The sequence below is a fragment of the Natator depressus genome, chromosome 4 (genome assembly GCF_965152275.1).
Source record: "Natator depressus isolate rNatDep1 chromosome 4, rNatDep2.hap1, whole genome shotgun sequence".
In the NCBI taxonomy this organism is placed as follows: domain Eukaryota; kingdom Metazoa; phylum Chordata; order Testudines; family Cheloniidae; genus Natator; species Natator depressus.
Genome location: NC_134237.1, coordinates 52,760,010 through 52,787,906, shown reverse-complemented (window position 1 = coordinate 52,787,906; position 27,897 = coordinate 52,760,010). Strand labels below are relative to the sequence as shown.

The following is a 27,897-nucleotide window of genomic DNA, read 5'->3' as shown; positions in this document are numbered from 1 at the left end:
TGTCCTAGGGTATCAGAGAGACAAGGGGGGTGAAGTAATATCTTGTATTGGACCAGCTAAGATATTACCTGACGCACCTTGTCTCTCTCTAATAAGGCAATAAGGAAACAGGGACTTGGTTCTGCTATCCCTCTGCACAAGCCAACTGCAAAAGGCAGTGCATGCTGTATTTTTCTAAGGGGTGGTACAACAGCTGCAGTCTTTTCACCCCACTCAGTGTAGTGCCATAATGGTCCTGTATTTTCTTTTCAGTATCTTCTTTCATGATAAACGACATACTAGTGGTAGGTGTGTCAGAAAAATGCTCCAGTGCAATCTGACACATCTGGCTTTTCTTGACCATCCGTTCATTTCCCTTGAAACTGCGGTAGAATAATTGTACTGTCTGGTGATAGCAAAAGAGCTAATTTCATTTTTAACTGTACCAGTTATCCCTGCCCAAGGGAAAGCCCTTACCAGGAGTCCTGAGCACATGCAAATATAACTTTAATGGGGTTGAAGGGTTTAGCTAAAGTGTCCATATTGCATATTCCACTTACATAGATGATATCTGGAATAGCTACCAAGTTTACAACTGAAAAGTTTAAAAGTCATTTGACGGTATCCTTACTGCTCTAATACAGAGACAACACAACTTTTAAAGACTCAGAAGAACCTCACTGTAGTACAGATTAACCCACAGTTGATTTGACTGAACAAGGTACAATGCCCTTGACCTTTGAATGAAACATTTATTTAGCTTATAAGGTTGAGTTAACAGTGCTGCTGAGTTTGTTCAAAAAAAGGTTAAATTTGTTCCAATTATTTTTTAAAGAGCCAAAAACACACCAAAAAAAATTGAATTGTTTCAAAAAGATCCCGTGTACAAGAAGCAGATAGTGAAGCTGGAGTGGACTAAAAAAATGTAAGCACCACAGAGACACCACAGTGTTCTTGTTTTCCTTTCCTAAGCCATGCATTTATTCATTTATTTCACTACATATCAGTTCATGTGTTTGTCTTAGTCACAGTCCAGCTCATTTCATTTTTGTTATTAAGAGCCTCTAACCTGTGAATGCCACTTAAACACACTTTTAAAGCTTTTAAAAAATAATAGACAGCTAGTTAGCTAGTTCACTGTGCTTCCCATTTGAGTGCAGAACAGAGTAAAATGTTTGGAATTATTTAGCATAAATCTGCTACATCAACTGGACATGTTTAGTGTCTCTTTGTTGTCAGAATACCTAAGTATTGGCTTTCTTTGCTATTTAAATGCTATTCTATTTGTTCCTAACTTCCCCTGTTTAACAGCAGACAAACCCAGGGAGCACTGAATGAGTCGGATGATCCTGAGACAGGCTGTCTAACTGATAACAAGCCAACTTCTCGTCACTTCTATCCTGTCGCCTTGCTGCTTGTCAGCTCACACTTGCTGGTTGTGTGGCTTATCTTAAGTCTTGCTTTACTATTAGCCAAATATCAATAAACTTCACTTGTGTTCCTTTCTTTTCTACAAACAGCAACAAACTAACTTAAAAATAAAAGAATTATGCTGTAATATTTCTACATTTTCAGACCCACAGGATTTGTCTATAGGATACAAGTGTCTAAACTGTATAGTGTTTTCATTTATTTTTTCTGATATCTAAGGAGTATACTATGCATTAAGTGAGTTAATTTCCTCTTTTTGTTCATGGTAAAGTTTTCCCTCTTTAACTAGCTCAAAGAAAGATCATATATATGTATATATATTAGTGTCTCTATATCAGACAAATTACAGGATCCTGAAAGCTTGAACCCCACCCCCCCGTTTCCAAACTCCTATTCAGTCTATCAGTTTAAAAGGTCAAAAGTGATTTTGCATAATACAAACTAACCCTGAGCCAAGAATAATGGATGGGGCGGTTTGTCGGATTAATTTTCATTGTGCTGCTTTCATTGTTGTTTATTCGCTGATGGAATCTTCTGTTTTGTTTAGCAAATAGGTTATGTTACTACATTGCTTCAACTAACCCTTTTCTGTCAAGTAACTATATGGAGGTGGAATGAGTTCTGTTTTGTAATTAAATTAACCTGTTTGTAACTGTTGCTTTGGTTGCTTTTGCTTTCAAGACACTTTTATATTCTTTTTAACAAAGTCTTGTTTGTGTCTTGATGCCCCACTTTGGCACTTGTGACTTTTGTACTGTATGTGAACAAGCATCCTTCCTTTGTTAAGAAGAGAGTTGGGTTAGGCTGTTGGGAAAGCCATTTTCTCTTTTTTTTTTCATTGCAAAGCTAAACATATTGAAATAAACTAGATATGAACATTTCCTTTACAAATCTATAGGGCCAGACTTAATAAAATGCCTTACTCCTAGAAGCTGCATATTTAGGGCTACATGTGGACTTTAACATGTACAGTAAAGAGTATGAAGGAATATTGTGAAAGGATTTAAAAGGCAGATATATTTCTAAAGTTAGCATGGAAATGTATCATTAAATAAATTATTTAAAAATTTTTACTAAACATTGATTAAACCTTAAGGGCAAATATAAAATTCTCATAATCTATTTCTGAGGGCAATAACTGTATTGGGGCTGGCCTTGGATTTAATTTTGTAAGATGTATCATCACTTGTGGAAAAACAAAAATGTAGAGTTGAATCTTTTGTTATTTTTACTTCAACTGTTGCTGAAACTCTGCAATGAAGAAATAAAACATATTTATTTATTCCGTGTTTCATGAAGTTGTACTTTTTCCCCTTTCACCAGAGAAGGATGCCGCATAGAGAATGTACTGAAGAATATCAAATGCAGAAAGTATGCATTCAACATGATACAGCTGATGGCTTTCCCAAAGTACTACAGACCACCAGAGGGGACATATGGAAAAGCTGATACCTAAGTTTATAATGTAATAAGAAACACACATCTATCCTAATTAGATAATATAAAAATTGCTGTTTGTGTGTCATGAATTGGGAGTGTGTAACAAAACCAGGAGTTATCTTGATCAGCTATCAGTGGATCTATTTTAAATTAAAATAACTGTAGTCCGTTACTATGAAAGAAAACCTCAATTATTGTCTGATTAATGCTTGAGTGTTCTCAAAACCAAGTATATACAGACCTTGATGCTAGGCTGTAATTTAACCAGATTTCATAAAGTAGTAGAATTGGGCGTCTCAAGTAGCTTCATGGAAGACCAAAAAGGAAAATGCAGATTGCTGCAGGAATTGATGTTAGTGATTCCATAGGGGGCACTCTGAGTCTGTACTGGTGCTATTCCTGAGTACTGTGTGAAGTGGCACCATCCTGCTGGAAGTGATGTCTTCTGCATCAGGCATAAAACAGAGATCCCAGTCCCCTGTGGTCAAAGACCCCCATGGCATTCTTTCCAAGGCGTGTTAATCTCGGTCTGTTGGCCATATTTAAATTTGGTAATTACATTCTGCTTCTCTATAGAAGCTTGGTAATTGCAGCTTGTAATTTGAAGTTTGGTAATTACATAATGTAATTGCAGTTTGTAATTTGGTAATTGCATTCTGCCTCTCTGCAGTTCCGGTTGGATGTATTATTCTTGGCATTCTGTGCTAGAGTCAAATCCTACTCATTTTATGTATGTGTTCATCTCAGTGGAGTCAGAGGGGTTACTGAGGTGAGTAAAGTGACCCACATTTGCCCCTTAGACTTTACTGGGCGTTCCTGTGCTTCATTTTAGTGCTGGGTGATGTGATTCCTATGTATCAGAGGCAACGTAGCTCTTTAGGATGGAATTACTTACATGTACAGTTTTGCTAATTTTTATACAGCACAAAGCCCAACACAAGCATAATAATGAGGGCAAATACTCCTTAATCTGCTACACTGTGGCTAGTTAGCTGATTTTCTATCACATGTATAATGCAATATGTAGGCAAAGGCTACTTTTCAGCCCTAACTGAATTTTAGTGCCGTTGCCAGCTTTTGTCACTCCTAAATTTATCTTCTAGACATCACAGGGTTTTTAATCACATCAGTTAATTATATTTCCCCCCCAACCAAAAACAAAGCAAAACAAAAAATCACTCAGTGATGACTGACATTTGTATAGCACCTTCACTTTGGAGATAAAATATTTAGGGCAGGAAGATAAGAATTTTATCCAATAAAATGACATAGGAAATTTAAGATACCGTAGGCAAAGTGTAATTACCAAATTCAGAATTTGGCCAAGACGGAGAGATTAACATCTGCCGCCCCTGTAGTATAGGAGTCACAGAAGTACTGGGGCATAATGAACTGTAAAATACTCCTTTCAATCCATTGGGATCTGTTGTGTAAATCTGTATTTGTACTAATAAAATATATATTTAAGACTGTAATCCTGCACACATGCACATGTAATGAGGAAAATGAGCAATCATGTTCGTAAAATTTACACGTATTCCTAAATGTTTGAAAGATGAGGTCTTTGAATAATTATTAAACATATGGGGTGAAATCCTGGCCCCAACTCCCATTGACTTCAGTGCGGCCAGGATTTCATCCATGCCATAAATGTACTTGATGAATTTAGAACAGCTTGTTCAAAGCAGGTAACACTGACATTTAAATAATATTTTGGTACTTTTATGATTTACTCATACATACGACTTCTTTGGCACTGTCTTGTTTGATCATTGGATATGTATTTAGATTTTTCTTTTATTATATATTAAATACCCAATAGACCACAACGAGCCTTTTGCAGTTGTCACAGCATCTTCCAGAAATACACTACAGAGATAAAATCAGACAGATGTGAACTGAAGGTCTTGCATTCCTTTCCATACTATATAATTTACTAATGGAGTTAGCCATTGCATTCTAATTTATAAATCTGTATTTTTATATGGATTTTTAACCATTATAGAACGGACTCATAAAAAGTCTTAATTCGTATTTATTGAACCAAAGTCTTCCTAGGAATGTTACAATCTATCCTGTCAGTCTAGCTGCCACATTTGCTGTGATCTCAACATTCTTTTGGTCATGTTTACAGTTTAAAAAAAAAGTTACTGAATATATACATTAGGGGCTTGAGCCTGCATTTCTCTGTAAAATAATCCTATAGAACTTCCGAGAAAATAAAAACTTTTTATAGTATTTTTAAACCAATCTGCAAATTTCTATGGCGGGGTATCATTCTCTGTTAAATTCTATAGGTTTTAGAGTAATTTACGTAAAACCCCACTGACTTTAATCCATAATAAATTCGATAGAACGGGAAAGGAATGTTTCAAGATCTTTGTCTCTAGATTTTAAATCATAATGTTGTGACCTTTTAAAAACATTTGGGCTCTGAATTACTACTGCACCATGATCATATTGTGTTTAATTATGTCATTTTAAACAGTGAAGCTATATGAGTCATGTGCAAACAAGGGCTTAAATTGCTGTAATAAACATCATTTTTACATACTTTTTAACCTTGAAAATCACCCACAATTGTTATTTTTAAATTGTTACCAGTTTGATTCCCCAAATATTTTTTTAAAAACCACGCAATAGTCCACAGTGAAACAGAACTGGGCACAGTGGTGTTTGGGTCTTTAAAAAATGTTGGGTTTTTTAGGCAAAGCAGAAGATTTGGATGCCAAGTTTTTGATTGGAACAAATATTTACAGATTCAAAGACCCACAGAAAACATGCTGGCACAACTTCAAGTATATCAGCATACACATTGCTACTTCAGTGCTGAAAACCCCTTTTCTGTTGAAATATTTCCTCTGACTTAGATTCCACAGGGTAGATCCTGACCTGGTGTGAATTGTTACAGGCTCATTGAGTGCAATGGACCTATGACAATTACAAAAGCTGAGGATCTGTCTCCAAAACTGAGTTGTCAGCTAATCATGGATGCAAAACTAAATATTCTTCAACCTGGATTTTTATGAATGCAAATAATCCTTTGCTGCTGTTACCAACTATAACATACCAACCCAGAACGGAGGGCCTTTCCAAAGCCCTGCACACCACTTGAAGGGTTAACAGAGGGCTCTGAATGCATATTGGAGGAGTAATTCTGAGCAAATTGATTTTCATGAGCAAACTGTACCATTTGCTAATGTATTACTGAAGAGAACTGACTTATCTTAATGGCAGAGTCACTAGAATGTTCGGACTTTGCACTGTAAAAACTTTTGTAAGGAATGAAAGCTTCTATTTTGAGAGCCAGTCTTTCAAGGGATAGAAAACAGCCATGTTTAATGTGTATCTGGCATTTAAGGCCAAATTCTGCTTGCCTTACTCATGTGAATAGTCCCGCTGAAGTTACTGGTACTACAGTCCTTGCTTGAATAAGATCAACAGGATTTGACTCAGTGAAACTTAAGCAAAAGTGCTACCCACGTTGAATGTTTGCATAGCGCACTGTTATTTACTTATGTAATTTTTGTACCATAGGTTAGCATGGAAGTAGCAAACCAGTTTAAATTGTAAGAAAAGGGAAAAGCTAAATGCAACCTTAATATAATATTTTCTCAGTGATATCTGTAAAACTTCTATTCTTCAATATATGCATAGGACTGACATATTGTCATACAGGCAGGTTTTTTCTTCTGCGATCTTCTTTCAGGGAGTTTGGTAAGAACATACTTTTAATATTTATTGTTTATAGTTTAGCTTTTATGAAATGATTAGAGCATAGAGAACATTTCTAATTCCATTATCTCATTATGTCTATATGATGCTGTGTATGTTGATGAAACATTAGCAATACATGTACTGTAAGGAACCAGCAGTCTAAAGAGCAGGCTGAAGCCAACAAAAGGAGCATCAGTAAAAGTTCTTTGCACTATGAATTTTAATGTCCAGATTTTTGGCTTCACTTGTAAGCAGGAAACAATAATATATATATTGGGCCCTCTTTAAATCCATACAAATCAATCCAAACCAAAATTGTTATTTTAAGCAAATTAAAGCCTGGCTGGCAATATTCTAAATCACCACTGATGTTTTAGGTGCCTGGCTGCGAAGAAGTGCAGAACGTCATGTGTTTACATTTGTCGGCATTTAGTATGACTCTTATTATACTTCAGGAAATAAGTTGATTTTTATTTTCAGTTTTAAGAGATGGTTTGAGAAATTCTGTGATCAGTTCTTTCAAAGTGGTAAACGTATTTAACATCATACGGTGTAATTGTTAAAGATTACACTGAAAAAATTCAATATAAAAAAGTTACTTGGTTGAGGCAATTTTAGAATTATTTCACATCAGGTGACTCTGCTGTGAACTTAAACCCATTAGTTTCTATATTTATGCTTTTTTGCCGTAAAGAGAGAGCATGTTGTATTGGCATTGCCATCAGATATGTATTGCATCTTGCCTTTTGTTACTTTGTAGTTTTTAAAAAGAGCTGTGCGTTCAAGCAGATGTTTCCAATTGCAGAAAAAAGAAGCTTTAAATAATTTATTATTGTTTAAAAGGGAAAAATCAAATGGATCTGGAAGAGCAAATATTTTAAAAATCATCGCAAAATTGCTTTCTCATATATAAGAGAAATGGTTTTTCAGTAGCCTAGAGTATTGATTAGTATTCTGTTTGTCTTTAATCATATAACAGAGATTCTCAACAGGGGGTTGTGACCCCTCAGGAGGTCACGAAGTTATTACATGGGGGCCATGAGCTGTCAGCCTCCACCCCCAAACCTGCTTCACCTCCAGCATTTATAATAGCATTAAATATAAAGAAGTGTTTTTAATTCAGAAGGGAGGATACATTCAGAGGCTTTCTGTGCGAAAGGGGTCACTAATGCAAACGTTTGAGAACCACTGATTAATGCATCAACTGTTGTTTGCTTTGTGTTCCTAGACGATGCAGCATATGCTCTAAAACGGTCATAAATTCTAAAATACCTTCCTTTATTTTTCCCTTTCGCCAAACACAATCTTCTGAATAAGTAATGTAGCAAATTAAAAGGAAGCTATAGTATATTACCAAAAATCCAAGACTGAAAAATTGCATTCACCCACACAAGCTTGAGAATCAGGACCTTAAAAAACCCCTGTTTGTGAAATCACATATCCAAATTCCAAAGGGCACTCACACAAAACACCAGAAGTGTGTGAGGGCAGGGAGGGAAGAATGGGGACAGGGGCAAGGTAATGCAGTGGGGGGTGGGGTGGGGGGCGACAGTGCAGCTCAGATTGCCTTCCCTTAGCATGAGAGAGAATTAGCATCCGGGTGGTGGTGTTTGTACTTTTCCCAATTTGTATGCATATAGTTTTACCTTGTGTGCTTTAAAATTAGATGAAGAGGAGCCTGACGTTCAAATTTTTGTGAAAGTCAATTGTACAATCATAGGGTTACTGTGGTACTTGTTTTCCTTTTGTGTAGCTATTCCTGTGTAACTGTAATGGCCAAATCCTGCTCTCTTTAGTCAGTGTGACTACTTGTACGAGCAAGACTAACAGGCTTTAGCCCACAATGTGTATTTATTCAGAGAAACTGAAGCACAGGTAGGCTGCCCCAGCTCCTTCTATCTTTGTACTTCAGGAACTACCATTTTTGTTTGGTTGCTGTATGTAAGCCATATCCATTGTACACTGTGTGTATATTTTTATTTAAATAAATGTGACTTTTATTTTTTATGTTTGACTTTTTTGTGTTTGATTTTCATTTTTCATTTTCATGAATGTAACAGATCCTGTAAGGCGTTGAATGCCTCCTAAGAGGGTTTTAGCTCCCATATGTGTCAATGGGGGCTGAGAGTGCTGAGTACTTTCCAAGATCAGGCTCCGAGAGAGCATGTAGCATCCAAGGATGTCCAGGATATAGTAGTAATAACACCAATGATGATGGATTAATATTTCTTACCTATCCCCAGTTTTACCACAGTTTTCACCCAAGAATAAGGTAGATTTTGTATCTGCTAATAATAATTAATAAAAAGATCTATATCACTGCTGACCTGTGGGGGAATTATTCTATGAGATAGACTTGAAACAAACTTCCTTTCACAATAAGGAACCCCAAAAATTCAAGCAATTGAGTACCTGTGCTGTGATTGGTATTTTAGCTCCATCGGTTCAGTGCCTCCTGTTGGACTCTAGATCCAAGGAAATAAATAAAGTTTGCTTAGTTAATACTTAATTTGCTTCCTCCATTACTGAAGCTATGTGGTTTGTTTTCACAGTGAAAGGTAAGTCCTTCCAGCTGGCTAAAAGGTAATAGGAAATCTTGTTTTATCCTGTTTGATTACAGGATATTAAGTGGTTGCTTTATCTGCTAACAAAAATTGCCTTCCACATTCCTAAATAGTATGATTAGTTTCACAGTAAAGCCATTTTCTTTATACATTGTGCTAGCAATGCTTTTAGTTTCTATACGCTGGAAAATCCAGTGAGATATTAATTATCTGCAAGTTTCTTAGCTGCCTTTTGAAAGTGTCAGAAACTTACAGTGGTTGTTAGGGTAATACGTTATAAAACAGTTGTTAAGTCTAGGAATTCTGTGCAGTTCTAATAAACATGAGTATCTTTATTTTTCATGTTACTTTGCCACAGCACAGACTTTATCATCCACTGAGATTATGATGTGTTGTTTCTCATGACAAAGAATGTAACAAATATAGAAAAGGGAGCACAATTCATCTTTCTAAAAGGCTGTAATAAGATAGTACAAAATTAAAGTGTGTTTGTTCTTGCCACTTCTCTTTTGTAAATTCTTTTTGGATGCATATAAGTAAAAGTACATTTTGATTTGAGTTGTTTGAACCAAAAGCTGCACCCAGTCTGTAGTGGCATCCCCATTGATATTGTTGGGAATGTTATGCATTAACTGAAGACAATATGGGCCTGCTCCCAGTAAAGTCAATGGGAGTTTTGCCACTCTTTTCAATAGGAAACTTATTGAGCCTTATCTGTGGTTCTGTCCTGCTCAGATTGCTCACATGAGTAGTCCTACTCGTGTAAGTAGTTCCATTGACTTCAGTGAGACTATTAACATGAGTAAGGGGAACAGGTTGTATCTCTTGGTGCACAATATCCTTGCTAAATCACCACATTCTGCTTACATTACACAAGTGTGCAGACCCACTGATTTCTGTGTGGGCTCTCCAAACCCTGCCCAACCCCTTGCACACTGATTCTGCTACAAGAGGGCCCTTTGGCCCTTGCACACACAACTTGTCCCTAAGGAAATCAGGATAAGAAATGGTGTTTAAGGGCTAGCCAAGATAGTGCAGTTATATATTTCATAGAATTGTTAGCTCTTGGTAGTATTAAAGCTACCATATGGGGACAGGGGGATTGATGGGGCAAGGCTAGCTACAAAAATTAAGGATTGAAATACAACGTGAATAATGAAACTTGTTTGACATCCGTTTTATACTGTTGATTTTGGATGGTCAATGCTTGTGTAAGAATGTGTAGGAGTATTTTGTCTTCACGTGAGTATTTTCAGTTATATCCTTCCCCTTCATTAGTGATCCATCCTGCCAATGCTTTCTCTCAACATAGTCCTTGGGGATTTCTACTTGCACTTTCTTCCTGTCTGACTAATTTGTGGTCATTGTAATTTGCATGGTAATGCAATTTACATAGCTGACCTGGATAAAAATTAAAACAAATTTCACACATATGCCCTGACTGGCAGAGAAGAATTTGCCCTTTAAATTGTATTGCACATTAGAGATTTTTGTTCAATCAAAAGCTTAAAATGTTTCAAAATGGGAAGAAAAGTTTAAGGGCTGATCCTGATGTCATTACTCACAGGAGAATGATAATTTAATGTGACCCTTAACAGCAGGATCAGGCTTTTATAGAGGAGTCAGAAAGTATCCACATTATCTGACTTTGCTTCGAAAATGTGAAATCAAACATCTTTTTGTTCTGTTTTTGTTTAATGGAGCCCTGATCCATGATTGGGTTCCCTAGGCACTACTGCAATACAAATAATAATAAATGGATTATAGTGTACTTTAATGTACAATGAATTTGCACACACAAGAAAATATTTGCCTTGAGTGAGTGACTTTTGTCATGAGTTGTAACTTTAAAAGGAAGGTGTAGGGTAAAATTTTCAAAAGCACCTAAAATTACTGAGAGCCATTGACTTTCAGTGGGACTTAGGCACCTTTGAAATTTTTACCAGTATCAACTAAGGGCCGAATTCTGCCATCAGTTGTAGTATTGAAGCCATTATGGTGTAAGGATAGAATGTGGCCCTCAGCAGCTACCTGTCACTGAAGCCCCTGCTTTACAGGTTCATCACCTGGACTAGATGAGTCATGTAATCTTAAATTTTCCTAATTTTCAATTTGGATGTGAGTTCACTCTGTTTAATACTGTTCTGATGTTCGGAGTTAAGGGAGAGGTCAGAGAGGTCCAAGTTCAACAGATTACTATAATAAGGCTCTTAACATTTTCCAGAACAAGACCATAACTTTAGGCGATGTTGATAAGTGATGATGTCTGTCAAAAGGATGCTAACATGTCAGGTAACCTGACATGGGCTCTATTCCGAAGACTGAACTGTATCAAACGAATCTGTGTCTTGTGACAGAGGCCAGATTTACATTGATGTATAACGTGTATATGGCGAGAGACCACCCAGCTGGATTCTAGTGACTGCTCTGGAGTGTTTTAATGTTACTGTATTGTATCTATCAAGCAAGGCTCAAGAATCCCAAAAGGTGTGCTTACACTTGTTTATGCTGGGACTTCCAAAGGGAGCTAAAGTGCCAAGCTCTCATAACATTCTATAATGGCAGTTAAGTACCTAATTCCCTTATGTTCCCTTGAAAATCTCAGCCTATTTTATTGACCAATCACATGTATGACACTTCAGTCTTTTGGGGAGTGACAGGGAGATATAAAACACAGATTACAATGCAGCATTGAGGCAGCTGAACAGATACACTAATGATATAATCATAAAATAGGCTCTGAGAGTGAAGAGATATCTGAGTGATCTGGGACAGAGACGGCAGGAGGTTGCCTTTACCTGAGCTGCATTGACACCGTAAACTTTGGATTGCATTAATCACCGTGAAACACTCTAGCAGCTACATATACAAACACACAGAGAACGAGTGATTTTACAGAAGGATGGTCAGCACCATCTCTTTAAATTGATATTTGACAGAAAGGGAAGGGACTTGTATAACAATTAAAAGGATAGGAAATAGTACAGGTCAAGTTATTAGACACCATAAGAAAAAATATTGCACACACTGTTCCTTGATGTATTTAGAATCCAAAGAACAAATCAGTGTAACATTTAAAGAAGACCAACTAAGAAACAGCTTGTCTGAAAGCTGTAGCACAGAGAAAAGCTGTTCTGTATATTTAGATAAATGTATTATACCACCTCTTGGGAACTTTTGATAAAATGGAAGGTAACTGTCAATACCTTGGGAAGAGTCAAGAGTCACCTGACGAAATACCAGTAAGTAACAATTCACCAATGCATTTAACAGCTGGGATTTTTCAAAAAAGCATATAGGAGAAAGATCTGACAAATATACAGAGATATGGGGTGAGTTATCAGGTTCCCAAAAGCCGCTTCCAAACTTTGTTGAGACTGGAAGTTATTGCAACAAAATTTTCAAGGCATTTTTTCTTCTCGGTGGAGAAAAAAAGGTAAGAGTGAACATTTCAGGTGAGTGAAAAATAGCAGTTGCTAGCAATTTTTGTGTGTGTAACTCCAGCTAGCATGCTTGACTATAAATTGCAGATAAGTGTTAGTTTAAAAAAGAAAAGTGAAACACTCAATTTATATTTATGTATTCATGGGCATAGTGAATGGACATCAGCAGGAAATATGTGCTCCCATATTTTTTAAAAAATCAACGGGGGTGCATCTCACACACAGTACAACTCCCTTTTTCATTAAACTTACTAAGTCCAATCAGTTTTTACTGGCATCTAGGCCAGAGCTCTGGCACTTTCTTCCTTTTGATCTTCAGCTTGCTAAATTCCACTTCCTACTGTGCTACCCTGCAGTTAATTTTTAACAGTTAATTTGTTTGGACATCATTAAAAAGAAAATATTACAACTTCTAGCAGTAATAAGGCACTGACTTGCCTGTCTGTTTATTTAACTTCAAAAACAAATAAGCAAAAGAAAGTTTCAGAGCTAACAAAACTCTGACCTGTGCTGTTAAGAGGGAAATACAAAGAAAACCACACATTTGATACTGACTTTCTCAAAACCAGCATTGCAAAAAGCTCCCACTAATTTCCACACTCAAAAGTGTATCTCTAAACTGTCATGGCCATTAGGGGGCTGGAGAAACAGCATCTTATGAAGTGACAGATTTTGATAGGGGAAGAAGTACTGTTCACTGAGTCAACTTATTTTTTCTTATAATTACAGTGACACAAATGCTTATTGTTTGCCCATTAGTATGATTAGTGCTCTGAAGGTAGTACTTCCCTGATTATGGATCCTTTGTTCAGTTACTGTCCTAAGTATGTAGTGTACAAATGCTGTACATTTCTGGGAATAGTGTTTATAAGCTAGATAAACCTTTCCATGACTGATCATGTAGCAATATACATTTCTGAGTGGATTTTTAAATTGAAAAAAACACAGTTTTTGGTACTACATTGAGAGGTTGCCGTATGAAGAAAGCAGTTTTCCCATGTGTGTGCCCCATTTGCAGAACCCAGTTCTACATTTGGGTTTTCAAGTCAGCACTTAAGGTACATTAAGGTGTGAAAAGGGACAAAAGGGCAGCATAAAGCCCTCAAACCACTGAAACCATGGAAATTCAGGATGGTGTCCTTAGCAGCTACCATTCCCTCCCTGGAATTAGGGGACTGGTTTGCAATCCTCAACTTGAAAGATGTGAATGCATCCGATGAAGTGAGCTGTAGCTCACGAAAGCTTATGCTCAAATAAATGTGTTAGTCTCTAAGGTGCCACAAGTCCTCCTTTTCTTTTTACTTCCACATAGCGATTCATCCTTCTCACAAAGGATTTCTGTGTTTCACTTTCAATCACAATCATTGCCAGTACCAGCTCCTACCCTTTGGCCTGTCATCCACCCCAAGGTTGTTCTCAAAAATCATGCTGGTCATAACTGCCTCCCTCCGTCATGTAGGAATAACTGTCTTTCCCTACTTCAGCAACTGGCTCCTCAAGCGCTGGTCATATCAGGAGGTATGGTTGACAGTTCAAACAACTATTTCACTATTCTGAAGTCCAGACTTGCCAATAAATCTTGGGAAATCGACCTTGACCTCTACACCATGTATTCTCTTTATAGGAGCTCTTCTGGATTCAGTAACAGGTAGAACTTGTTTCAGTCACCACAGGTTCCTTGCTCTAAAGAACCTTATACAAAGAGTGCAGCCGCACCCTCAAGTTCCAGCAAGGACGTATCTGCAATTGCTGTGGCATACGGCAGCTTGTGTTTTTGTGACACAGAAGGCCATGTTGCATCTTCGGTGTCTTCATGGATGGCTCAGGACTGTTTATGTACCCAACAAATAGTCTCAACAAGTAGATGTCTGTACCCAGTCAGATCCTACAGTCGCTCACTTGGTAGATGAAGCCATCCAAAGTTTATGCAGGAATCCCATGCAGCCTGAATCCCCCTATATCATATTAACATTGGATACTTCCTTCTTGGGATGGGGCGCATATTTGGGTCCTCACACAGTCCAAGGCAAATTGTGACAACAGGAACAGAACTTGCACATCAGTCTGTTGGAATTAATGGTGATCAGAAATGCTTACTTATTCTTTCTTCCCTTATTCAAACACAAGTCCATCAAGATCATGACAGACAATATAGGTTCATGTATTGTTACAATCGTCAGGGTAGAACACATTCCTCCTCACTGCACTGAAGTGATAAAGCTTTGGAACTGGTGCATAGCCAATTGGATAGTTGTCTTGGCTTCTTATCTCCAGCAACAAAAAAATGTAATACAAATAAATTTGATGCCCTCACTTCTCTTGCAAATGACAATTTACAGTAATATTGAAACTGGGCTGTAGGTTAAACAGCTTGTCTTCTTGAATTTTTTCACCATGATAGAAGGAAATTACTTTAAAGTCTCTCAAGAGAAAATTCATTTAAAATATAAGACTTTCAATTCTATATAAGATCTGTATTCTCACAGGGGCCACTTGTTGCCCAGTATGTTAGACCAGTATCGGAGCATATGGCAAGCTGTAATGCATACTGAAGGCTAAAAAGCATTTTTTTTAAGTTCTGTGAACAGCACAGTATGTATGGATGGCCAGTCAAACATGTAGAAGCATTATGATTCAGTAAGACAGTGACAGAGAATGCAAGGCCGTCACTTGAAGAGACAAAATGAGCAGTCACACAAAAATAAACATCCAGAATTTGAGATTAGGCCCAATGAAGAGAGGCTTGAATACCAGAAACTTAATTTCTCACCTCCAACCTCTGGGTCATGCTTCTACAGCTTTGAGGAAGCTGTCTAGAATCACAGAGTATTGGAATCACTGAAATGATGGAATAGATGAGTGTTGGCAAAAGGATTCATCTTGACACCAACCGCAACTATTTGTCTGAATTCCAAATGAAGGAAAAAATGATGGACTCTGAACATCTTAATACAGCTTGGCTGCCTAGAGTGTCCTACATACCTGGATTCCTCCATCAGCTTTCAAAATGGCTTCCATTTGGTTTGGAAGAGGAAAAATACTTGGGATCTGATTTTTTGGAATGGTTGAGCTCTTGCAGTGCCCTCTGATTTCAGTTAGAATTGGGGGTGCTCAGCATTTCTGAAATCCCAGCCCCCAGCATTTCTGAAAACCCAGCCGTTAATGAACACACACACACACACTGTAATTTAACCTCTTAAAACCAAACAAGTTCTTTAAATGTACGTTTTAACAACCAGACAAAACAAAACTGATGCTCTTGAAGGAATGTTAAGCATCTCAGGATTAAAAATTATGTGTTTCCAGTGCCCTTCCAGATTACATTTCAACTTTAGTCACTAATAAAGGCAGCCCTGAGTTCAATCTTTACAAATGCTAAGCGGAGCAGAGCTCATTGGATTCAATGCCTGCTGAGCTGCAAAGTAAAGGAAAATCATTGTTCCAGAAGTATTTTAATTGCCAATCAGGTCAGTGTCTCATGAAAAGTTCCAACATCAAAAGCATATCCAGGCAAGGAGTAACTTTATTCACACTTAAAGTACTAGCATGTTCCAGATAGTCAAATTAGTGCTTAACTCAGACAGTTAATCAAATACCCAGAAAGGAAAATAAAATGTTCTGATTGTCTTATTGGTGTCTAGATCACAGTCTTCCTCTGAAAGGCCATCACCCACTAAGTGTTTGACTCCCATTAAATAAGCACTCTACTGAATCCGCTTCCAGGAAGGTACACTGCATATATTAGTGGTGAGTTTGTATTGTCTTCCAGGATCCTCCTTTTACTTCATTAGTCTCTTTCTCACCCTTTCCCTGCTCCACATTGTGGTAACCTTCCCTCAAGTGAAGACAACAATGCATGTCTCCTTTTCAGTAGCTCATCAATACTACTTTTATGCATTGGCCAGAGGGGAACATGAACTAGTAGGGCAAAGCACACAGTACGCTCAGCCATAGGGGATACTCTCAGCACTGTCATCCCAAAGAGAACTTCAGCTCCAGGCATCACCAGCATGAGCACTGAACTCATCATCTATTACACTAACACAACATTAAGGCTGCAAACTCAAACACTCAGTAGTCAGAAAAACCCCACAGGCGAGGCACTCTCATAGCATTAACATTGCCTCATTGCACAGCCTATATGTGTTGGGAGATGTATTAACAACATACAACAAACAAGACCGCACAGCAGCTTCCTTTTAGGGCCAAGCTCTTAAAAGGGGCTGTAACCAGGCCTCTTATTTTGCGCTGAAGTCAACTGCAAGGGGCCAGTGCTATCCAGAAGGACCTGCTGGCAGAGGACATGCCAATTCGGCAAGCAGGAACTACCTCTCTGCACCATCTGAGATTAATCTTCCCCAGCCCGGTATGTGCAATGTGGTCAAGTTTGCATTGCAGGAAAAATCTTAACTTTAGGAATTTTCTGACTTTTCATCCTTGATTTTGGAACCTCGGCAATAGATTAAAGCTAAATTTGTGCCTTTTAATTTCTCTTTTTTTCTACCCTTTTATGGACTAAAAAAAAAAATTGCAAACTATTTAGCCAGTACAGCTTAGAAGCTCTACAGATTTCAGCAGCACAATATGTAAGTTCAATGAACTTTAAAAATTCAGCCCATGCAGCTTACAAGTTTTGCTGGCTTGAGCAGCAGGGCTTGTCAGCTCATTGTTCCAGACCCAATGGATTTTCTTGCTGAATCAGAGTAAAAATGGAAAATATTTCTATCTTACCTAGAGTTCCTAAAGTTATAACCAATATAATTATACTGGGAATGCAAGACCTACAGCACTATATTTGGAAACTGGAAGAAGAAGCCATTTTTAAACATTAACTGGTGTTTAAAATATATACATTTATTTGTCTATTTCTTCACTAGGTTCCATTTTCTGGAGTTCCCTAAAGCCAGATGGATACTCACAACCGTGTTCATATTACAAGTGGTAATTGGATAAACCAGGTTGTAATAGAACTGAGTTTGGGATCCTGCATTCCTTGCTAACTGATACTGCCAGGGAGTTTGGGGTTACACAAAGATTTCTGGCTCAGGCTGTTGGGTAGTTTCTTCTGCTACTGACTGTTACAATTTTGATCTAGACTTCAGAAAGGTAGCATCATTTTTCAGCAAACACAGTAGGTTAAAATATTATTTTATTGCTAACCTTTCATATAACCCCTCCAACAAAACCAAAATGCTCTTGATTCTATTCCATTAACTAAACCAGCTACCTCTCGCTCTCATTGCACCAGTGGTCCTCAGATCTCAACTCTCTGTAAGCTAGGCTACAGAGTTAACAATGCCTGACAGGGAATTTGGATTTTGAACACCATTACGCATATTCCTTCACTTTTGCTTGATCTATGCCTCAGGGGAATACATAGCTGACAAATCAAATGTAAAACCTACATAAAATGCTTATTCAGGCATCAATATTAAAAAATGCTTAACTCTATGTAGCAGTGCCTTTTCTCTCACCTATGCAGTATATTAAATCAGTATATGACACAGCTCTACCAGTATGACACATACTGTGAGACTAGTACACAGAACCAAATTCTCGTTCCAATGCAATTAACTGAAGTTTTACCAGAGCTTGGGAGCGAGTTTTGGATTACAGTACATACAACAGTGATTTGAAACTCACTTGTGCTAACTATTGATTTTTGATATTTAGAGGAGGTAAGTCATCACCATGCAGAAGTGAATACTTCACTGAGGTTAGGCAGCAGTTGCCATCAGAGCCTTGGGCCGCCTTGTGGAGTTAAGATTTCCGAGTCCTAGACTGTGAGACCTGCTAAAAAGCTAGCCCCTGGTTTGAGGAGAGAATGACAGCATGACAGTCTGGATTTAAACCCTTTCAGCAATCCCTAAGTGCTTGGATCTTCTGGAACTTCTTTCACCTTTTGATCCCTGGGATGTTTCCCAGAAATAGCTCTACGTATTTTCTTTCTTTCTTGAGATGGCTGTAAATCTTTGGCTGATTCTGCCTGAGTAGAGAAGTCTTGTCTTAATTTAGGCTACAAGCAGATAGAAGACCGTGGCTGAGGAATTTATGAGGAGAGGAGTAACCACCTCTCAACCACCTTTGTGGTAGCCAGCTGGGGTCTAATTGACCCCGGGCAAACTTAGTGCAGTTCTGAGACTGCTTGAAATTGTGCTGGCAGCAGTGGCCCCTGTATGCCAACCAAGGATCACACAGAATGTAGCAACACTCCAGCCTCACCCAACACGTCCCAGTAGTGTGGGCTTTGTGCAATCCTGGGATTTCCCATGCCAAGAGAATCCTCAGCTGGCTGACTAAATTAACATTAAGGCCCCTTTGTGCTGCCAAACTGGTACAAAGGACCTGTAGTGCCAAGATCTGGCCCAGAGTCTGATATCCTTATCATAGACATAGGTACACTGGATGACCTAATAGGCTTTGCCTGTCTTTTTTTATTATACTATACGCTTAGCATAGCAAACATGATAATCAACATTTTTCTGTTCTCTGAGCTCAACAGGCTGCGCACAGAATAACTGTTATACTGGATACTCGACGTCATACAATTGGAGGTTCACGAGTCCTGTTAGAAGATCCTGTCTTCCCCAGCTGTGTAGGGCAATTCCTGAATAGCACAGTAGTTGAGCTGTTTTGTGTCCAAAGGGGCTCCCTCCCACATTTATTTGCTCACAGCTCTTAGAAATCAAAAGACTGTCAAGACGGTCACTTATCGAACTCCATCATGGTTCAACACATGCGGTGGTGCAGAAAAATAGAAAATCCTGTAGCGAGTATAGAGAGCCTGGTTTGTCAAAGCAAACAGCTGGCCAAAAGCTTGTTGATATTCTTAAAATATATATACACAGGAGCCTCAAGCACAAAATTGGCACATAAAGTCAGTTGATAGTGCTAGATTTTATACTTCCCTACAGTGCATTATTATCGTGGTTATATTTTTGGTAGTGATTGTCCTGTTTTAAGTTTCATATATAATAGATGACCTGTTATTAGTGCTTATCAGCATTATATGTTTTGCTCCCACTCACTATAGCTTTCCTATCACCTAATGACATAGTTTATGCCCAGATCAGTGGCTTATGAGAGGCAATTAATTTTCTCTAGAACTTGCATTTTCATTTTCTTCCGTGCCTATAGTCTAGCAGCTAATTTCACACCAAGGACCTAATTACTTTGCCTCTCCTGGCATTCTCCTCTACTTCAAGCCTTCATAAAGACCATGTAGCTCTATCTGAAGTCCTCATTAGAGATGTGAAAAACTTGCCTGGTGTATTTTTAAAACTGTCCAAGCTATCTAGCCTCATGAAAGTTACATACTGATATTTCAGAACATAGAGGGACTGGCTGACAGTGCTTTGCTTCACGTTTATCCTGTGTCAAAGCAGGAGTGGGCATAATTATAACGGACAGATCAGTGTGGTACTATTCACCTGTGGCCCCTCCCTCTCAGCTGATTTTTTTAAAGAGTATTAGAAAGGTTTGTAATTTTTTTCCAGATATTTTTCTCCTCTTTGCACACTTCCATCCAGTCTCCCCACCCCAAAAGCACATCCCTATATTTAAAAACCTGAGCCGCACTGAATGGGAGTTTTGCCATTTACTTCAGTGGAGTCAGGATTTTACCCCAGTTCTTTATATGGTCCCCTTGGGTCAGTAGAGACTGACTCCATAATCCTACAGGTCTGGGTGAGGTGTGTCTCTGCTGAGCAGCTTGCCTACAAAGAAACCCATGACTGCACACAAGTGTACGATAGTAAAAATAGTGTAAATTTTAATTTAACTAAGGGTTAAACTGTGTGCTAAGGCTTGTAAGGGCAGGCATTGAGAGCACTTTTCCATCTCATTTTTGCCTCCCTTACTCATAGTGTGCACTTCGCTATTCTGGTGACCCAAAATTGATCCAAGTGGTTCCAACTTCCAGTTCCAAGTTCTTCTGCTCTGAGGTGTTCCCAACTGCCTGCTTGGAGTAAAGCCTGTAGTGAAGAGCATAAGTCATAATTAGGGCTGTCAATTAATCACAGTTAACTCACGATTAACTAAAAAAAATTAATCGTGATTAATTTTTTGATCACAAGTAATCGCACTTCTAACAATAGAATACCAATTGAAATGTATTCAGTATTTTTGGATGTTTTCTACATTTTCAATATTGATTTCAGTTACAACACAGAATACAAAGTGCACAGTGCTCACTTTATATTATTATTTTTCATTACAAATATTTGCACTGCAAAAATAACAAAAGAAATAGTATTTTTCAATTCACCTCATACTAGTACTGTAGTGCAATCTCTTTATCATGAAAGTGTAACTTACAAATGCAGAATTTTTTTGGTTACATAACTGTACTCAAAAACAAAACGATGTAAAACTTTAGAGCTTACAAGTCCACTCAGTCCTACTTCTTATTCTGCCAATCGCTAAGACAAACAAGTTTTGTTTACATTGACAGGAGATACTGCTGCCTGATTCTTATTTATAATGTCAACTGAAAGTGAGACCTTCTCATGGCACTTTTGTAGCCAGCATAGCAAGGTATTTACATACCAGATATGCTAAACATTTGTATGCCCCTTCCATGCTTCAGCCACCATTTGAGAGGACATGCTTCCTTGCTGATGATGCTTGTTAAAAAAATAATGTGTCAATTAAATTTGTGACTGTACTCCTTGGGGGGAGAATTGTATGTCTCCTGCTCTGATTTACCCACATTCTGCATATATTTCATGTTATAGCAGTCTCGGATGATGACCCAGCACATGCTTGTTTTAAGAACACTTTCACAGCAGATTTGACAAAACTCAAAGTAGCTACTGATGTGAGATTTCTAAAAATAGCTACAGCACTCAACCCAAGGTTTAAGAATCTGAATGCTGTCCAAAATCTGAGAGGGACAAGTTGTGGAGCATGCTTTTAGAAGTCTTAAAAGAGCAACACTCTGATGCAGAAACTACATAACCCAAACCACCAAAAAAGAAAATGAACCTTCTGCTGGTGGCATCTGACTGAGATGATGAAAATGAGCATGCATCAGTCCGCACTGCTTTGGATCATTATCAAGCAGAACCCATCATCAGCATGGAAGCATGTCCTCTATAATGGTGGTTGAAGCATCAAGGGACATATGAATCTTTAGTGCATTTGGCATGTAAATATCTTGCAAAGCCAGCTACAACAGTGCCATGCTAATGCCTGTTCTCACTTTTAGGTGACATTGTAAACAAGAAGCGGGCAGCATTATCTCCTGCAAATTGTAACCAATCTTGTTTGTCTGAGTGATTGGCTGACCAAGAAGTAGTACTGCGTGGACTTGTAGGCTCTAAAGTTTTACATTGTTTTATTCTTGAATGCATTTTTTTGTACATAATTCTACATTTGTAAGTTCAACTTTCATGATAAAGAGATTGCACTACAGTACTTGTATGAGGTGAATGAAAAATACATTTTTTTGGTTTTTACAGTGCAAATATTTGTAATAAAAATAAATATAAAGTGAACACTGTACACTTTGTAATCTGTGTTGTAATTGAAATTAATATATTTGAAAATGTAGTAAACATCCAAAAATATTTAAAATAAATTGTATTCTATTGTTTAACAGCGCAATTAATTGCACAATTAATCACGATTAATTTTTTTTAATCGCTTGACAGCCTCTCGTCATAATATCTCATTCCTTCAAGTACTGAGGGCTATAAATTATCTAGCTCATGGAGAGATCACAACACTTTCTACATTGCACTCGCACACCTCTTTGCAGGCATAGGCAGATGGGGTACTGAAATTCACAAGTCTTCGCTTCCTTCTCACAAGAGTGGGATAGTCAGGCAAAGCAGAAAAACAACATGACAAATGCAAACAATGTGAACTAAAACAAGGCTAATAAGACTACTTTTAGGTGCACATACTTCTTTCAGAGGAAAGCTGCGGATACTTAACTATGTATGTAGTTGATTCTTTTCTATGTCCTAAGTATAGATTTCATAGATTATATAGATTCCAAGGCCAGAAGGGACCATTGTGATCATTAAGCCTGCTCTCCTGAATAACCCAGGCCATAGAAATTCCCCAACATAATTCCTAGAGAATATCTTTGACAAAGACATCCAATCTTGATTTTAAAAATGGAGGTTACTTATTGTAACAGGAGGTTCTTGGAGGTGTATGATCCCTATCTATATTCCAGGGGGGGTACACATGCACCCAAGTCCAGAAGAGGAGTAAAAATGGAAACGAGAACTCAATCTTAACAGCAGTTGTCACTGCCACAAACCCTAAAATGTATTGAAAATGAATTTCAGAACAGTTTTTAGAAAGCACTATCCCTGTTATCCTGTTGTATTCTCTATAGGAGCAATATTGAATGGCTTTTGCCGTAATAGTGATGTAGCACTGTATTCCTGCAGTCTGATGATATGAAGTAGAGCTGAGAGAATGCAGGACCCATTTGACTAGGAAAGTCAGGACTTTCCGCCATAGATGGGAGCTGAACATGAAACCTAAATCCAATTCTTTCCCCCAGCTTTGAGAAAGCTCAGATCCAAGCACTTTGTCTACCTTCAAAAGCAGTTGTAAGAGAGAGTAACTAAAAAAAAAAAAAGAACAGAAAACACAACCTTACAGTGATTACATTTATAATTAATTTTAAATGCTTTTTAAAAATTACTTGGTGTCAGATAAGCTTCATGTTTCTGTGTAGTTTGCATATTTTGCAGGATGACTTTGAATTTACAATTTTGTTGAAAATCCCCTTTTTCCTATGCAGTCAAACAGACTCTAATTCTCTCAACCACTACTCAGCATCTTAAGTTTCAGAAGCTGCCGTCATGACAGTGGGTTGTTAATTACTCTTTATCATATTTACAACATTTAACTAAGTTGTATTTATTCTTCTTTTGTACTTAGTGGTAGGAATTAAAACAAGTTTTATAGTACACAATAACCTTCCTTTAAATGAAGGGATATGGCTTCAAGGGAGCAACTCTATTCTGAACTATAGAATGTTTTAAATTACAACCAAATTGACAAGCAAAGCAGTGACTGAAATATAAAAGGAATTATTGCTTAATAAGCTCAACTTTGTGAATAAAACAACACGCATTTTGTACAATTTCCAGAACAGAGATTTCTATCATCCTCCACTGTTGTTCACAGTCTGGTAGAGTAGCTCATTTGATGAAATTTTAAGTTCACAGGTGCCATTTTTTCCCCTCACATTGAGAGCTTGTGAACATATCATATACGTTTCCACTTTCCGTGTGTCTTCTTTATTCCTTCATTGCTGCATTTGTCCCCTGGAATGTTGACACCCTAGTGATATATCAAGTATGTGGAGTAGTACTAGAAATGTATTTTGGCCTATTTATCTGATACATTGGGCAGTATTTATTTGATGCAATTAATAATTTCCCAGGACATTCATGCAATAGCACAGTTTATCTGTCTTTCAACTTCAAAATCTGCTTTCCTTTCCCACACTGTTCAGGTACACTGCTTTGGCACTGGTTAAGTGTCAACAGTGGTTATGGCTGTTAGTAGAGGAAAGGTTGGTGCAAAAGACCTGGCTGCATAAATTGAGTTTCCATGTCCAGGGGATCTGGATTATTATTTCATGCAGGTAGGAGGAGAAGGCGAGAGCAAGAAGTAGGGCAGCAGAGGTATTCTAGTAAAATCTCTGTTTCTGTTGGGTCAGTGTGTACTGAACTGTCTCTGTAAAGCAGACTAAGAAATAGTTATATCTGAATTTTTGCTGAACAGAGAGCTGTATGAGCTTCCAAACATAAGATGTCTGCCTGACATTTTTGCTGACATACAGACCCGTTAGTAAGAGATCACGTACCACATTAAGGGATGTGTCAGTTTGTCGTTAAAAAATGGATTGCTAGGAAGATAAGACATAATGAGATAATGTATTTAAATCATGCCAACGTGATTAACTTGATAATTGGACGCAAATCTGGTCAGCCTTTTTGCATCCAATACTGATGACTTCTTAGACAAGAGACTGACAACAGACAGATGCAAGGCTGGCGTCATTCCAGCAAAGGCCGCTGTGTAGTGGTAGGAGAAAAGGCCGGCAATTTTGCATTAGCCCTGCATCAAAGTCAATCTGAAAAGTCCCAGAAGAAAGACTGGTAGAAATATTCTGTACTTTCTATTAAAAAGCTTGATGGTTTGGCCAAAGTTCCTTAGGCAAAGAGTATGAGCTTGTTTCACATAAATGTTAATGCACATTGGGTTTTTAAATTCCCGATCAACAGAACCTTTGAACTTAACAGAGTTCAGACATTCTCTTTCAATTTACAGTGTCATCTTTTTTGTTAAAATTCTGTATGCCCAACAACCTTTGTAGGAATCAAAAGTTTCTTGTTAGTAATGCACTGAATGCCTGACTTTTAATTAACCCAGTGAATAGACAGAGATCAGATTTGTCATCTCCATTCATTTATATTTGAATTAGAAAATGGGATGTGTCTAAGTTTCTTTTTAATTAACCTGATTTGCACTTGTAAGTTAGGGCTTAATTAGCACAGTTCATTCATCATTTCTATCTTAAGCCACTGAAGACTGTATTTCCTATCTATTGGTCTTCATATTTCAGTGCAGTTTAATTTTCTTAGGGATGGACCTGATCCAAATCCCTGGACCTGAATCAAACCAAACTCTGGGGAGAGGGTGGATTTCAAAATGTAAGAGCTGGATCTGAATTTTGCAGCTGGGGCTGATTTTAATTGTTCATAACTAGCATGTGAACTTCCTGAGTAAAATAAAACAGGCTCTCACTCTGAGGGAACAATATGTGATACTTCAATCAGTAAGGCCTATATGTTTCTCTCTGTTAAGGAGCACTCCTGGCATAGTCACTCACTCCCCTAATAGTGAGAAATGACCTGGAATGCTATTTGGAGAAGAAATACAACAACATGGTCATATTCTGGGCTGCCCCTCAGCCCCCGGTGGGTCCAGTGCACAAAGTATGCAGAAGGGAGGCTCTGTGCTGAAAAAGATGTGTGTTTTTTTGTGTGGGGGGCAGAGTCTGGCAACATATACTCTATGCTCCATGTTTCCTTCAAAAAGTGGAATAAATGATGCCCCCCCCCAAAAAAATGATACCATGTAGGCTACTGCTGCTCGTGACAGTATTAACTGTCTTTGTACTTCCTGCGAACTAGAACTGGTTGATCAATGTTCATTAACAAAATAATCCATGAGTTTCCCCTGTCAGTTTTTCAGCAATAAATAATATTAAAAGATTTATTTGCACTATTTGACCAGCTCTATGTGTGGTCAGAAAGTAAATTATTCATGTTCCTCAATATATATCCCTACTCACCATTTGATACTGGCATATACAAGTGTCAGACAACCCATTTCAGGCAGTAGGTGGCCAGCAGCCAGTCTTCCATTCAGCGTGCTCCACATTTTGGTGCAGAAAGCCAGTGGTATGGGCTCATGCACCAACCTGCTAGGTTGACACAGACCACTTGACTAACTGAGGACCAGAATAAACTGTAGGAAAAGTAAGATTTCTGAGCAGGAGACAGACTGATGGAGCACCCATTTGGAGAAGCAGAAAAGGGTTAAGATGTTGATGGACCTGGGCCCAGTTAGTTTTAATCCACCCTCGAGTAACACTGTTAGTCCTTCAGTTCACCAAGTGCTAAATTCACTCTCAAATTGTAAAAATCCTGAACATCTTGAAGTCTGACTCAGATTTTACTCAGCTGATACTTAGCCAAACTTTGATTGAAGTCAGTGAGTGTTAGGGCTTGTCTAAATGCAGGTTTGCATCGTTTAACGAAAGGTATGATTTTAAACCACAAAAACCTGTGGGAACACTCATTTCACTTTAAACCAGGCTTATTTCAGTTTAGCTTAAGTTGATAAAGAACAGGTTTAAGCTAAATTGCACTGTCAGTCTAAATAAGAGTTTCCATGCAAGGATTTGCCCTTGTTTAACTTTACAAATTTAACAGTGCAAATTTGTGTGAGGACAGGTCCTTTGTGTAAGGGCCAAGTAAAAACTGAGTAAGGACTTCAGGATTTGACCCTGCAGAAATAATGTGTAAGTCATTAAATACTGATTTTCATTGAGTAACCACACCAGGGGATGAGTGCAGCACTTGAGAAGTGAAAAAATGCAAGTGCCAGAAGTATCACAAGATGTTGTTCCAGCTCCCCCCTAAAGTGCCGGAACGGTGTTCCAGAACATTCTGGCACAATTCAAGAGCTGAACTGGATGAGTACTTGATGGTGCTCTATGTGGCTGTCCTGGGCAACCAAAGATTTTTCATGTTCAACATGAGAGCAGGTGGATACAGGAAAAAGTAGGTGAAGAATTCTAAGCAGACAGAACCTTCCAATGAGAAGTCACTGTTCTGTGTTGATAGAGGGAGAGCCACTGTGTACTTTTACTGCTGTGCATTCATTACCTTCAAACAAAAGGCAAACTTCCCTCCCAACATATAATTAATTTTAAATATAAAAAATTTCTCCAAGAACAAAGCAAAAGTTGAGAGGTCTGAGGGATGCTTCCTGGTATACTCTTGAACTGTCTAGTTTTTTTTCCAACCTCCCCACTCTGGCTGATGATTGAGCTGTGTAATAATTCCCTAGCTAGAATGGGGGAAGGGGGGGCAAAGAAGACAAGAAAAGGAAGGAGACTGGAAGTCAGAGCTGGTATTCTGAGATGCTAATGTGTTCTTTGGGAAGTCACCCGACAAAAGCGACAGTTATTCACTTTAGCAACTGCTGTCTTTAGGCAGCGAAGCTGCTGAGGTTTGATGTTTTGTACTGTCAATGTTATCTCTGGGTCCTTTTATTCCACTTTGTTTCCCTGCTTCCCAAGTAGTCTGTATCAGCTACTCTTTTGCTTTAGGGTAGGATTTTTCCATTACTCTATTCTTATTTGTAGTGCTTAATTTTCATTTCAAGTATATAATTTGCTGTTTCATTATATATAAAGTCAAACCAAAATTCCCAGAGCTGGACCTAGAGGCTTTGAAAATGCATAATGCTCTAGCCTTATGAAACCCCTAGAGCAGTATGAATGTCATTCTGGCTACATGACAGTCAGCTACTGATCTAAATATCTGTTGGATCCAGATAAGCACAGTATGCTCGAAAATGACCACAAAAAAAGGATTATAAAATGACTTTAAAAACCACCATTTCTATTTTGTAACCATGCCAAAGCAGTTACTGGCTCCAAAGTGAGTAATTTTAAAAGAAGAAGTTGATGAAGGGTAAACTGGAATCTTTGCCTATGACAACTACAAGATGAGTCATGTGCTGAATGTTTTGCTCTGGGTGTTGTGCTCACC

At 38.0% G+C, this 27,897-nt stretch overlaps 2 protein-coding genes and 1 long non-coding RNA gene across 9 annotated transcripts in view; 2 read left to right on the top strand and 1 right to left on the bottom strand.

The window, feature by feature from the left end:
- Positions 1 to 5,562, top strand: part of INPP4B (inositol polyphosphate-4-phosphatase type II B) — a 476,198-nt gene extending 470,636 nt beyond the window's left edge. For 5 of the 6 annotated variants that reach the window (XM_074950912.1, XM_074950910.1, XM_074950908.1 and 2 more), the window contains one exon: positions 1,291 to 2,496. In XM_074950912.1, the coding sequence (XP_074807013.1) occupies positions 1,291 to 1,465 (175 nt within the window). In that variant the 3' untranslated portion in view covers positions 1,466 to 2,496. Of the gene's footprint in view, positions 1 to 1,290; positions 2,497 to 2,733 lie in introns of those variants that run through there. The other variant, XM_074950913.1, reaches the window with a different exon arrangement.
- A 2,616-nt stretch (positions 5,563 to 8,178) lies between these two features.
- LOC141986436 (uncharacterized) overlaps positions 8,179 to 27,897 on the top strand; it is a 49,543-nt gene continuing 29,824 nt past the window's right edge. The window contains exon 1 of one of the 2 annotated variants that reach the window (XM_074950914.1): positions 8,179 to 9,125. In XM_074950914.1, the coding sequence (XP_074807015.1) occupies positions 9,101 to 9,125 (25 nt within the window). In that variant the 5' untranslated portion in view covers positions 8,179 to 9,100. The remainder of the gene's footprint in view (positions 9,126 to 27,897) is intronic. The other variant, XM_074950915.1, reaches the window with a different exon arrangement.
- LOC141986439 (uncharacterized) overlaps positions 20,428 to 27,897 on the bottom strand; it is a 36,897-nt gene continuing 29,427 nt past the window's right edge. The window contains exon 4 of the long non-coding RNA XR_012639281.1: positions 20,428 to 20,547. This is a non-coding gene — a long non-coding RNA (uncharacterized LOC141986439). The remainder of the gene's footprint in view (positions 20,548 to 27,897) is intronic.